The sequence below is a fragment of the Lotus japonicus genome, chromosome 6 (genome assembly GCF_012489685.1).
Source record: "Lotus japonicus ecotype B-129 chromosome 6, LjGifu_v1.2".
Taxonomy (NCBI): Eukaryota; Viridiplantae; Streptophyta; class Magnoliopsida; order Fabales; family Fabaceae; genus Lotus; species Lotus japonicus.
Genome location: NC_080046.1, coordinates 62,585,722 through 62,599,977, shown reverse-complemented (window position 1 = coordinate 62,599,977; position 14,256 = coordinate 62,585,722). Strand labels below are relative to the sequence as shown.

General features: G+C 33.6%; 1 protein-coding gene across 1 annotated transcript; it reads left to right on the top strand.

The window, feature by feature from the left end:
* The first annotated feature begins 8,393 nt into the window (after positions 1-8,393).
* LOC130723095 (protein DUF642 L-GALACTONO-1,4-LACTONE-RESPONSIVE GENE 2) lies at positions 8,394-13,167 on the top strand. Its single transcript, XM_057574028.1, has 3 exons — positions 8,394-8,553; positions 11,473-11,973; positions 12,418-13,167. Exons 1-3 carry the CDS (start codon positions 8,460-8,462, stop codon positions 13,008-13,010), a joined length of 1,188 nt encoding a protein of 395 aa, XP_057430011.1. The 5' UTR covers positions 8,394-8,459; the 3' UTR covers positions 13,011-13,167.
* Positions 13,168-14,256: the final 1,089 nt, after the last annotated feature.

The following is a 14,256-nucleotide window of genomic DNA, read 5'->3' as shown; positions in this document are numbered from 1 at the left end:
TTCTTGTAATCTTGATATTGACGAATATTGAACACCCTCAAAATTAAAAAAGCAAATGCAAAATATCAAGATTTTAATTTGATATGATCATGCATTATCAGTAGTGGTCCTAGGACAAACACATGTTGCCATGTAATGTTATATAAGGGACATGGCAAAGGTTTTCAAATATCTTAAATCTGCGAGTATTGTTAGAGGTAAATAGGGAAGTTTGAGATGACTGGAATAACGGTACTATTTCTGTTTTGAAAAATTGGTAATGGTATAATTAGTTCATGATTTCGTAAGTGAGTTTAATTTCAGTCTTTCGGCGGAAAAGTGATGTTTAGTGACAATTAAAAAAATTACTAAACGTCATTTTCGCGCAAATAGACTAAAATCAAATTTTCTTACAAAATTCGGAACTAATTTGACTATTAACCCTTAAAAAAGTTGTTTATAGTAACTATTATTAAAAACAAGTTTAAAACTAAAATCTCAAAAATGTCTCACCGATGTTTTCTATACTTGTAACGTTGTAAAATATCTCATTCAATCATTTTTCCTTTTTCTTTTTCTTTTGATAAATAATTAAATAGATTTTAAAAAATATTTCTAATTAAAACCATTTTTAAACACGGAAAACTAAAACAAAAATCAAACAAGTTATGAGTTTTGTGCTCGTTTTTTTTTTGGTACATAGTTTTGTGCTCGTTTGATTGGTAAATGATATAATAGACTGAGTAATCAATTTAAATGCTTTATAAATACAAGTAACATTTTTTCAATTGGCTCACCAAATTTGAAAAATGTTTGATGTAAACATAAATCTTCTGTTTGAGAAAGAGGCCAAATCCATGTATAAGGTAAGAACATACAAGTTGTGAAGAAGTATATACTATACTGCACTCCTAACATTTTGTTTGCAAGTTTGATTTTGGAGGTGAGAGAAGGGAAAGATGCTAGCTTATGAGAAATACTCTCATTGTTTAACAGTTTTTTTTGGGGGGTTTTGGGGAATTTTTGAAATCTCTTAAACCCTCTTATTAATTAATCCAAAAGCTTAAGTTATTGGGTTATAAGGGTCACATCAATGACTTTATGGTATATTATAACACGTCATCTTGCGCAAGATCCTTTTAGAATTGAAGCGTGAATAAATACACATGCTCACCTACCATGTGCTTAAATTCCACTTTTTTAATTAGAAATTGAGAGGAGCAAGAATCGACGCTTTCTCCATATACAAATGTACGTAAGGAAGCGTACTACTTCATTCACTATAAGGTGGAGCCCCTTTGAACACTTTGCAACATTCCTTTCAGCATCATCTCATGGATGGGAGTCTTAATTCTATTATTCACCAGCATGAACTCTAGACTGTTAAGTCATAGAGACTCTGATACTAAGTCAAGCAAGTAATTAACCCAAAAGCTGAAGCTATTGGGTAAGAGTCACATTAATGGTTTTATATTATATTCTAACTCTAAGAAGGTCATCCTCTAGTTATTTTGTGGAGTTCCTCCAAATTGAAAGCTTTGGTGAATTTTGACTTTCCAAACAAGCGGAAAATGTACCCTCTCTTCCCTTGCCCTTTCCTTTTCCTTGAAGTCTCTTCCTCTCCCTCCCTTAAAAACTCTCTAATGATGTGGTCGACCATAGATGGTCGACCATGAGTATTTGTGTTGACATGACCGTAATGGGATGTTTTTGCGTCGGGATGATAAAGATAACTTGAGTGTCGAAATGTTTTTGCATGTACATCCTCACTGTGAATTTTCTATTCTCCATCGTGCTCTCAACACCTTTCATCACCGGCACCCCTACATTTGACAAGAGGCGCTTCCTACTCATTTTGTGGAAGAACACATCTCGATGGCCTTCTATCCAGGTGACATGATGGCCAACAAACAAATTTTACGGCATGTTGCTCAATATACTTATTCTTATGATCATGATGACTGATAAATATATTTTCTCGTACCAGAATACCAATCGAAAGGAAAGAAAAGACTTGTTCTGGTAACTCCAATCGAATCTCATGATGCAAGAATTGAAAACCAAGTTTTCCACTGCAATTTGGTGCAGTGAGAACGCATGCACTTGCATTGCAGCCAAACCCACTTGGTTCTTTGGTGGTAACTTGCTAGTGGCTATTACCATGTGATCAGTACGTTTGAGATAAATTCTTGTCAAGCATGCGTGCTTTGTGATAACCCCACCACACATATATATTCATGGTAGTACAAAACAACTAAATATGAAGTTTGCGTTTCGTGAATAAATTACCTAGAGGTGAAGAAAAAAAGCATGGAAAATGGATTCCAGAATCACATGCTGGTGCAAATGGGGTATATATAATGCATATTTACTAGTCCTGTTTTTAACTTTGGTTATTGGTGTGTCTAGCTATCAATTGAAATTTTGAATACCGATCGATGCAACAACTTCAGTGGATGGTTTACATGCAATGATCGTACGTATGATAGGAACTTTACGTCTTGTTTGTATATCAGTCTCTTTTTTTGCTCCCCACCAATTAAACGGAGCTACTTCCTTAAACAAGATTGTTGATTGTTACAGCGAGATTGTGATCAATAATAAGTGTCCAATAAAAAAGCATCTGCATCTGATACCCTTTTTAGAAAACTTCAGTGATAATGATTAGACTGATTTGAGTTTAATCACTAGGTGGTTGGTAAAGTGTTAATAATTGCTTGGGGAGACAGGAGAGCCCATGGACCGAGGAGTGATTTCGACGCCACATCTTAATCCAAAACCTTAAGGTATTAGATTTATGGGTCACATCTCTTATAAAGTCTTCTCCTCACTCAAACTTAACCAATGTGAGACTCCAACTCCGCACTTGAATTCTCAACAATAATATATAAAAATTATTAGGCTATTAATTAGTTGCTGACCGTCAATCGTTAATATCTTAGTAACTTCAAATTAGTGATGGTGTTGACGATCGCTAACATCTCAATGGTTATCATAAGATAATGAAGTTGTTGGTAATTTAAGTTTTTTTTTTTGTTTTTTACCACCTTACCAACAATTGTCCCAAACTTTTAAATAAGTGTTCGCAAAATGAGTTCTCCTCACTTTCTTCTTCATCCTCTATATGATTTTCATATGTTTTGCTTTTCTCATACGTTTTGGTAAAGTCGTAAAGAGACCTAAGTTTATGGAGCATAAAATAAAATGCAAAAGGTGGACTAAAAGTTCAGTTTCCATATAAGCTTTTTTCTAATTCATACTATAGGATTCTTAGAGCAACTCCAATGGGGGTTGCTTAACCTGATTGCTTAAAATAAGATGCGTTCCTTATTTTTTGCTTCCATTGGAGCTTGCTGAGGTGGCGTTGCTAACAGCTCAAAGCTAAGTGCTTAAGCTCCTTAACTTGCAGCCTGATTTAAAAAATTGTTTTCTCACTCATTCAGCAACAGGATTCCAGTTAAAATAAGAGGGAAAGAAATATCAGTGAAGATGCAGAAGCAAGAAACAGAGAAAATCCGGAAAATTCACAAACAGAAGTCAAAAAATCAGAATTTATTACGGACGAGAAGGGAGATGAGCACAAAATTAATTAAATTAAAATACAAATTGTTGAAAACCCCAAACAGAGGGAAAAAACAAAAAAAATTAGAAATTTATTACAATAGAGAAGGGGGAACAGCAAGGACGAAGATGTGGATATGAGCATTGACGGCCATGGTGTAACATCGACTCCGGCAACGGCGATGGCCTATTGCATGTCTCCGGTATGTTCTTTAAAGCCACAATCTCGAGATTGAACCTCCGATATGGGTGTGGGAAGCTCTGATCTGTTGCTGGAAGCGTTGATTTGAATCTCAGAGAAAGATGAGGGACATGAGACAGACGAGGGACGTGAACGATGGTGAAAAGAGACGAAGGTGTGAGGTTGAAGAGAGAAAGAGATGCTTGGATGGTCGGTGAGTTCTGCTAGGGATAGGAAATTGATTTGGGAGAATGAATAAAAAAGAGAGGCTAGGGTGGGGAAAAGAAATTGGGGTTGTGTCGTTTTGACACATTTTGGGTCGTTTGGCCATATTGCCCATATATCAGTTTTTTTAACTTTGATCACATTTAAAAAAAAAACTTTGATCACAAAATCAATGCCAATGGCCTATCAAAAAATCAATCCGTCCATTTAAGCATCACTTTGGTCTCAAAAAATTACAAGATCAATCACCAATCATTTTTATTATTGTTTCTATCTGATTTTTTTCATTAATATTTAAATTTAAATCATGCATAAAATCAATCAATATATATTAGAAAAGAAGAACTCTCATCAGGCTGATTTAGTAACGTGTCATTCTCACGTTAATTCTTAGTGACGTGTCATTCTCACGTTAATTCTCATAAAAAAATTCCACGTGTCATTCTCATAAAAAAAATACATTTTAAAATTGTAGATTTGATTAGGATTTAGGTTGTTTATTTCTTGATTTTATCTTAATTTATTTTTAATTTATTTGTATGGTATTTTTATTGAATTTTCGGATTTTTAATTAATTCAAGATTTTATAAGCTTTTATTGTGATTTGCTAGATTTTTAAATCTGAGAAACTTCTTCATAAAATATTAAAATTTTAAAAGATTTTCCCTAATTATCTAAGATTTACCTAGATTAAATAAAAAAAAATTTAATAAAAAAACGATAAAAATTAATTAATAAAAACTACCAAATCACAATAAAAACTCATAAAATCCTTAATTAAATAAAAGTCCGAAAATTCAATAATTCTCACGTTAATTCTTAGTGATGTGTCATTCTCACGTTAATTCTCATAAAAAAATTCCACGTATCATTCTCATAAAAAAAAATACATTTTAAAATTGTAGATTTGATTAGGATTTAGGTTGTTTATTTCTTGATTTTATCTTAATTTATTTTTAATTTATTTGTATGGTATTTTTATTGAATTTTCGGATTTTTAATTAATTCAAGATTTTATAAGCTTTTATTGTGATTTGCTAGATTTTTAAATCTAAGAAACTTCTTCATAAAATATTAAAATTTTAAAAGATTTTCCCTAATTATCTAAGATTTACCTAGATTAAATAAAAAAAATAAAAATTTAATAAAAAAACGATAAAAATTAATTAATAAAAACTACCAAATCACAATAAAAACTCATAAAATCCTTAATTAAATAAAAGTCCGAAAATTCAATAAAAATAACATAAAGTTTAATTAATACTCTAAAAATAAACTTTTTCTTCACCTAAAATTTATTTCCATAACAAATCTTGAAACCGATTTCTTAAAGGTAATTTTAAATCTGATAAACTTTTTTCATAAAATATTAAAATTTTAAAAGATTTGCCTTAATTATTTAAGATTTACTTAGATTACTCCTTACTAATATTGCAGCAGCCATCTCCTCCCCTATATGTCTCTACTGTGAACCGTTGGCATGGAGGAAAAATGAGGAAGATCACTCGAGTATGTAACTTGCTTCATGTGGTGCTGATAATTGTGTAAGTTGATAATTGTGTAAGTTTTTGACATAAATGTTGTTGAGTAATTAGATTAATTTCCTCATCCTCTTTTGATATATTTAATTTGTTCCAATGTCCCTTATCTGAATTTTGCAATTGAAACTAATTCATCTTCTGCCTTGGGTTTTTTTTCGAAAAGAAGGAGCTTGCGGTGTCTCCCTGTATGAGTCAAATCTCCATCTCGCGTTTCAAGGTATTCAGTTCTCTACTCTTTCTCTTCTTGCTTTGGATTATCATTATTGACTTGGGTTCTGATTTTCTGTTTTCATTTTATTTCTTTGTTCTTTCCTGAGTAGAAGGAAGAGAACCCTAACGAGAAGAAACTAGAGGAACCCAATAATTGACAATAGAAGAAAGAAGAATATAAGTTCGTGTGAGTGGTGAGTTTCTGATTCAGGTTCGATGTGAGAATTTTTTATAAGCTTTTCACCCTCTAGATTGTGATTACTTCATGGGTGAGATTAATGCTAGATTGTGGAGACCCCAAGTTACAGGTGCTCTGAGCTGCTTGCTGATTTTCCCTATGGCTTCAACTAAGATATTTGGTATCAAAGATCTCTTTTATGTTTAATCATTCATTATATTTCTTCTCAAGTTGGTTATGATGCGAACAAGAGAGAAACACTGGGCAGAGCACAAGTGTTGTTGAAGGAGAAGATCCAAGAAATGAGAGTAGATTTGAGACAATTGGAGGCTGGTGTGCTCACCCTAACAATGTTTGTATTGCTTGGAAATATGATCTAAAGAAGTAACATTTATTTACTCCAAGTACGCCTCTCTCGCTCTTTCATTTTTACAGTACACTTTACACACTAGATTCAGCTAAGTATTGATGTTTCTTTCGAGTTAATTTGCTAGCCGAGATAAGATGAGAACGCCAAATCCTTTCTTCAGTAGATTTCAGTTTCATTGACAGGTTGAACTTACATGTCATTGTTTATGCTTATTTTCTTATCAGTTTTTCTTTTCATTTGTGTATAAGATTTTTCTTCATTATTATGAGATAATTATGCTTCATTTCACATGTACAAAATCTTTTCTCTTTTCTCTATTTCATCATTATGTTTAAAGAATTAAAAGTTCATACGAGGGGAACGAGCATGAAAAATTTAATAGAGAAATAAGTTTTGATATAATTTCTATATTATACAACACATAATATCATGTTTTTATTTTTGGGCAACTCTCAATTTGATGATATTTTTTTGTGTGTGGAGATTAGAAAACATTAGTACATATATAATTTTTATTTATTTATGTTTAAAGAATTAAAAGTTCATACGAGGGGAACGAGCATAGAGAAATAAGTCTTGATAAAATTTCTATGCAACATCTGAAAGCCAAAACAAGTCTTAATGATAGTTATATGCTTATACAAAGCACTAGAATTGAGCGTCTGAATTTATATTCTTTAAATATCTACATCTTTATTATGATTGTTCTTGCATTCTTAGTATCTTAAATTTTTTATAATTTAAAATATTGATCGATGTTTCAAATACAATAGACAAATTCCCCGTGCAACGCGCTGGTAAAAAACACTAGTATAAATATATGAGGTATAGTGGAGCCCAACTAAAAGTAAAATAAGCAACTGCCACTTGAGCGAATTGTGCATGGGTTGCTTATGAGTTGCTTAAATCCTATGTGGCAGTCTGGACCTACCAGAATAGTGTTTAAGCAACTCAACTAGCAACCATGCATTGGAGATGCTCTTATTTTGCGGACATTACAAATGAAAAGGACTTAGACCATTTGGGTTTCAGAAATATATCCATTTGGGAATTGGGAACAAGGAGTTTGGGCCATCAAATAAGCCACCCAAGATCAGAAGTAATATCCAAACAAAAAAGGTCTTCGACCAAAAACAAAAAGAGGATGGACACTCAATAGTCAATATCCATACAAGAAAGTTTGGTAGGTCTTTCACTCTTTCCTCACCTTGCCACCAAAAAGTAGCTACAAAAACTATCACTAGCTACTCAGAAATCTAGTTCTTTTTTTTCTCTACTTTTAAATTTATCCATAATAACTTTAATTCTTGAACAAAGATCCATTTCTATTTTTTTATTTCATCTAGATGATCCATTATTTCAGGTTGAGCCAACATAATAAAGTATGTCAGGTTGGACCTTTTTGGCAGGCTAGGGTTAGTATCGATGCGGCCCAAATGAGGCCCTTGCCTTCAATTTCATAATAATGTTTTTTTATTTATGTCCTATTATGTTAATATTTCTTTTTAGGTGTAGGTATTAGGTAAGAGTATTTTATTTTCCTTATATAATAAACATAAAATATAAAATACAGATTGATTCACGGGATATGTCGTATAATATGAACACTGTCAAGTACCGTAATACGGCACTGGGAGCGGGCCCGCTGTCTCAGAACCCAAAAAAAGCCTGTACTTATTTATACTATATCAAATAAATTATTATTATTGTGAGCATATAATATAATAATTAAATAACATCGAACTTATCTTCCTATATACAAAAAAAAAAAAAAAACATTGAACAACACTCTTTTCAACAACTAAAAAAATCCTCTGTCCACACTGCAGATCGGAAGAAACTAGTTACTTTTGTGAAATATCAATTAAAATTTGCACACCAAACTTTATTTTTCTTACATGTATCATCCACACGAGACAATTTTTATCAAATTAGAAATATTCTCATCATGTTGAAGTTAACTCTCTCAGCAAACATTTTTTTCTTCCATAAAACTCTAACCTAAAATACTATTTAAGTTAAATTAAACATGTATTATTTGAATCAATATGTTGTATCAAACTTTAATTTAATAAAGTGATTTTAACCTAAACTAAACAGCAAAAAGAGGATAGTACAGTATTGCTAAGAATCTTAGATAAAAGGACACTCTCACTCGCTTACTCCCTCTGTCTTCAAAAAAAGCAGAGTGTGTAGTAAGAGAGAATATTTCTGATGGCTCGGAGCTCCACAAGAATGAAATGGGTGGTATCCATGTTCGTGCCTCTAATCCTTCTCCATTTGGTCCTTGCAGCTCCAGAAGAAGATGGTAATGTCCCTCTTCTTCTTCTTCTTCAATCAATCTATGCTCTTTCTTCTGCTTTATTTGCTTAATTAATTACACTGAGGATGTTTAGTACTGTTTTAATCTCTAGCTTTCCTCTTGTTTTGCTTGTTGAGATCTGACATCGCTATTGCTGGTTTTGCATTTGTTACTTGATGTATGTGCATCATTTTGTGTACTGTTCTATGATTTAGATGAAAATGCCATTAATTGGTAATGGTTTTCTGGGTGCGAGTTGGGAGCAGTTTTGGGTTTTGTTTTAACTGGATTACTCTGCTACTGTTTTTAAATGCTGGAGCTGAACTTAAAGTATATAATCCAATTAGAGAAAGAAGAGAGTGATTTTGTTTGGTTCTAACTATTTGATATGGTCCTTTCTTGATTCTGTGAGGCTTGAACATGGTTATAGTGGTTCTGTTTTACCTTGTTTAGAGTAAGTATAGTTAAAAAAATTGAATTTGTTTGATGTTTTCTACTTCTAGATTATTTTCAACACAAGAAAGTGAAGAAACCCACCTTCCTCTTGCTATGAGCAATTTTTAATCACAAGAAACCCACCTTCCTCTAGATGAATTTGTTTGATGTTTTTTAATTCTAGTTTCTGGAAGTGAATGCATCAAGTTGAGGAAAGAAATATTCAAATATAAAACTTTAGTGAGCTACTTTTTAGTCCTAGTGTCCTACTCTTTAAATGGTTTCTGATTTGGGCATTTTAGTTTTTCATATGATCCTTAAAGTTGTGATCCTAATTTATGTATAGTTAGCAATAGAATGTGGCTTTATAAAATTGGTTACACTAGTTTAGTGAGAATACTTAAATGCACTGATTATTTGGTCTTGAAATAGAATCAGGCAACCAACCTTCTTTGAATTACAATAATTGACTGTGTATGACCAAATTCCCTCCCTGTCCTGGTTGAATCAGATCTTTTTTTGGGTACAAGCCTGTAAATGAATGCCCCGCAAAACATCTCCATCCTGCAAATTTTTTATGGGCAAAATCAATTTATTAAAGATTGAAAGCAATGGGTTCTCAAACCCACAACCACAAGACAAAGACAATCCAAAGTATATACTAACCATGCATTTCCTCCACATATAATAGCTAACCATCTCTAGGGAAAACCTGCCCCAAAGTGACCACATTGTGCACATCTTCTAGCATTTAAGACTAGAAAGCAACAATATTGTAAATAAAAGGTAAGTACCAATAACTATACCCTATAAAATGTAGATCAAAATAGTCTTGATTTTTCTTCATAGGATGATCATGGTTGGAGAAGAAAATCATAACCAACCTAGAGATAGATGAAAGAAGGCTAGGGAAGTGAGTAAGCACATGGGTCCCATGTATAAGACCTTTGCAATTTTTGTTTTTCTAGGGATGCTAAATGACCTTATTGACACAGTGTTCCCGCCACTCAACACAAGCTTTTTCTTGTTTTCCCTCTAATCTAGAACAAAAGTGTAAGGACCTTTCCGTAAAGGACGCAAGCACCGTCTTAACGCTTTTCCCATTATTGTCGTTTAGGTCACTATCCTCCATTTGATAATTAAAAAAAAGCAGAGTAAAAAAAAAAGTACTAGTAATTTTTTCCTAGCTAGTTCAACTTTAGTCAAAGTGAAATGATAGGACCCACGCGCTCCACGCGGCTTCTGAGTCATAGGGTAATGGACCATAGACCTCAATTTGTTTCCTATCACCATCATGTTTTGTCGTTTTGGTCATTGGAAATTCTTCCTTCAAATCATCATTCCCATCCTGCTTGCATTGGCTTCTTGTGATAGCATAGCACATTATTTTGTTGCAATTCTTTTGGTTACTAGTGCTTCTGTCACTGTTGCTGTGTTGCTTCACAAGTTGGCACATGTTGGATATATTGTTGTTTGTTCCAACGTGGGCTTTCTCATTCTTGAGGCCCATTTTTGGATAAGATAATCCAAATTAATTTGGATAACATTGGAGAGAATGGTGAAGGTGGGTGCATTCACTTTGTATAAGACAATGCAGATATTTGCTACGTTCTAGCTCCACATAAATGTTGATTGCCATGATGTTTGGTTCAAATTGCGTATGGGTTAGGGTGGACCGAGCCCTTAGATTTTGCTGGCCCTCTTAAATGTTGAAATACCTTGAAAGCAAAATGTGGCCACGCAACTCATCACAATGGCTTTATTATCATCATCATAAAATTAATGCTATTCATTTTATGCTTGAGGCTTTTATGTTGAATGATGTTACTGGCATGAATTGGTAGTAGTTGCTATGGAGTAATTGCATTTTTGTATCCCTTAAATGATCTCCCAATTTTGATCAAGTTAATCAAGTTCCTTTACATTTAAAATGAAGCAAATTTGGTCCTCTCTAAACTTTCATGTGCATGAAATTATTAAATCTTCAACTTTTTCAAATATTTTAGGGTTTATGAATAATTTGATGTGTTATATAATTATAGAAGCTAAAAAAAGTAGTGAAATTTTGTAATTTTGAAGGATTTTAAAAGATGAGATTAGGATTTAAGAGTGTGGAAATTGGAATATATAATTTTTAACTAAAATTTTATATTTTTATTGGCGGATTTTGATGGAAATATAACTGTGACTGAATCCTAAATTTAAAATAGTCAGCACCCGAATTGTGACCCTGGATGGTTCATACCAAAAAAAATAAATGCAATTTCTGAAGATTTTTCTTTAAAATGGGAATTTGAGAGTTTTAAGTAGTATAATTATGATAGAGGCACTTGATTTGCAGATTAAAAAATTGAGGGAGTAAAATTGCTCAGAAGTTTATGAGAGGACTAAGATTAACCATAATCAAAATTAGAAGAGTAAAATTGCCATTAAGCCTATGTATTATCTAAACTAAGAAAAAGTGATTGATATGATGAAATGCTTTTACAGGGCTAGTACCAAATGGAGACTTTGAGGCATCCCCATCAAACGGGTTTCCAAGTGAGGCAACAATAATAGAGGGTCCCAGTGAAGTACCAAGCTGGAAATCAAACGGCACCGTTGAGCTAGTAGAGTCAGGGCAAAAGCAAGGTGGTATGATCCTCATCGTACCACAAGGTAGACACGCAATAAGGCTAGGCAACGACGCTGAGATCAGCCAGGAAATAACGGTGGAGAAGGGCTCAATCTACTCAATCACGTTTTGTGCGGCTCGCACGTGCGCTCAGTTGGAATCCATCAACGTGTCCGTGCCACCTGCATCGCAGACCATAGACCTGCAGACACTGTATAACGTGCAAGGGTGGAACCCTTATGCTGTCGCTTTCAATGCAGATGAGGACAATGTTAGGTTGGTTTTTAAGAACCCTGGTATGGAGGATGACCCCACTTGTGGCCCCATTCTTGACAACATTGCTATCAAGAAGCTTTTCACTCCTGATAAACCCAAAGGTAGTAACAACTTTACTTACCCATGCTGCATTTATATTTTATTTTTCATACAACTTGCACAATTTTATACTATGTGACCATGTACATATTGTAGATAGTTTGGCTAGTTGATCATTTAGTCATTTAGTTGAAGGTTCAAGTTCGATCATAAGTAGTGTACTGGAGAAATATTTGTTGAAAGAGATCTATCTGAGAACCTCGAGGAAATTAGTGATGAGCTGCTTATTGTGAGATACCTTGGTCGACAAAGTTAAAAACATTTGTATTGTCATCAAAAAATTGATTATATTCTATCATAATCGATTATTGATTTGATTATGAGTTCCTCAATGAAGAACCAGACACATGCTCACTTCTCATCGGAATTGCTTTTGACTTTAGAATCAAATATGTAAAAGGATATTTTAAACATGCTCTTAATCTTTTTTGTGTTGAGATTTGCAGACAATGCAGTAATCAATGGTGATTTTGAAGAAGGTCCATGGATGTTCAAGAATACTTCAATGGGTGTTTTGCTTCCCACAAACTTGGACGAGGAAACTTCCTCGATGCCCGGTTGGATAGTCGAATCCAACCGAGCCATCCGCTACATTGATTCCGATCATTATGCTGTTCCACAAGGAAAGAGAGCAATTGAGTTGCTCTCAGGAAAAGAAGGCATCATCTCCCAAATGGTTGAAACTTCACCAGACAAGCTATACAGCTTGACCTTTTCATTAGGCCATGCTGATGACAAGTGCAAGGAGCCTCTTGCTGTCATGGCCTTTGCTGGTGACCAAGCTCAAAACATTCACTATACTCCAAACTCCAATTCTACCTTCCAAACTGCTAACCTCAATTTCACTGCCAAGGCTGACAGAACTAGAATTGCTTTCTACAGTGTGTACTACAACACCAGAAGTGATGATATGAGCTCTTTGTGTGGGCCTGTGGTAGATGATGTGAGGGTCTGGTTTTCTATGTCCAACAGGCTTGGTGGGTTGGGCTTTGTAAGGCTTGGGCTTGGGGTTTTGGGTTTAGTTTGGCTTCTTCTTTAAATGGTTTATTTATTAGTTTTGCTTTATTTTAATGTTTCTGTGCTTAATAGGTTCTTGTGAATTGGGGGTGTAGGTGAAGTCACATTCTCCAAATCTGTTGTATGTGAACTGGCATTAAGTTTATAGTTTATGCTATGAAAAATGAGAATGTTTTGTCTTGGCTGTGTCATTCTTCCCGGTAAAGAGTACACTCTTTTCTTATTTCCTAGTTTGTGGCACACAATGAGACTAAAAGTATGGGTATGTTTGGATCTCTCTTGGCACACATGTTAGCCATCGCTTAGAGGAAAGTGATAAACATAACTCTTGTTATAAATTGGGATGAATATTATTTTACGTCAATTTAATTAGTATTTAAGCACACACTAAAAGAATCTAAAGTATACGCACTTTTAAGATTGAAATGGTCCATTCAAACTTCTAAATGAATTTAACCTTAGGTGTGATGTATGATATAATACATGGAATGTTGGTTGATGTGAATCACAAATGTCGTTATCGGTGGAACGAGATCTCTACCATGTCTTACTATATTGATGTAATAATAGATAAGACTCAAAACAAAGTCGCAAGGCAAGACCCAACAAAAAAGATGGCAGCCTCCACAAAACAAGCAACCAAGGCAAACACCCACCAAGAAGAGAAAAGGAAATCTAAAGTGTGAAATACGAACAACAGTAATAAAATAAAATTTTACACTTAATTGTAATTTTTTGGCTATAGAAATCAACATTTAGTAGTATTTTTTTTTTCTTCATCAACACTTAGTAGTATTAAGTGCATTAAAAAATATATTAATAATTTAAACTTAAATATTAAAATTACTTTGACATTAATTATGAATATTAACTAGGCACAGGCTACGGTACAATAGCCATAATGTCATGTATTGGTGCATGATAGCTTTCCCACCATTGATATAATAATAAAATATTGGACGGTTGAGATTGGAAGAATGAATTGACTACACTACCCTTTCTGCACTCTCTCCTCTTTGGTGGTTCCACTAACTTATCGAATAATGTTGAGCTCAGAATAATCAACAAAAAATCTGCCCTTTTCTCTTAGAAATTCAACTAATCTGTTTTTTTTTCATAGGCAAAGTAATTATATTAAAGGGTCCCAATATACAAGAGTAAGAAACAACACAGAAACAAGAAATCAAAACTGGAAAAAACACTAAACTCCTCCAAAAGCAAGCCTCACAAGTAGAGAAAAAATAACAGCCCAATTATATATTTTCATA

Excerpts from the sequence above, each read along its gene's own strand:
- LOC130723095 (XM_057574028.1), top strand. The coding sequence starts at position 8,460 with ATGGCTCGGAGCTCCACAAGAATGAAATGGGTGGTATCCATGTTCGTG. Across the intron at positions 8,554-11,472 it reads TGCAGCTCCAGAAGAAGATG|GGCTAGTACCAAATGGAGAC; the intron begins GTAATGTCCCTC and ends ATGCTTTTACAG. Across the intron at positions 11,974-12,417 it reads CACTCCTGATAAACCCAAAG|ACAATGCAGTAATCAATGGT; the intron begins GTAGTAACAACT and ends TGAGATTTGCAG.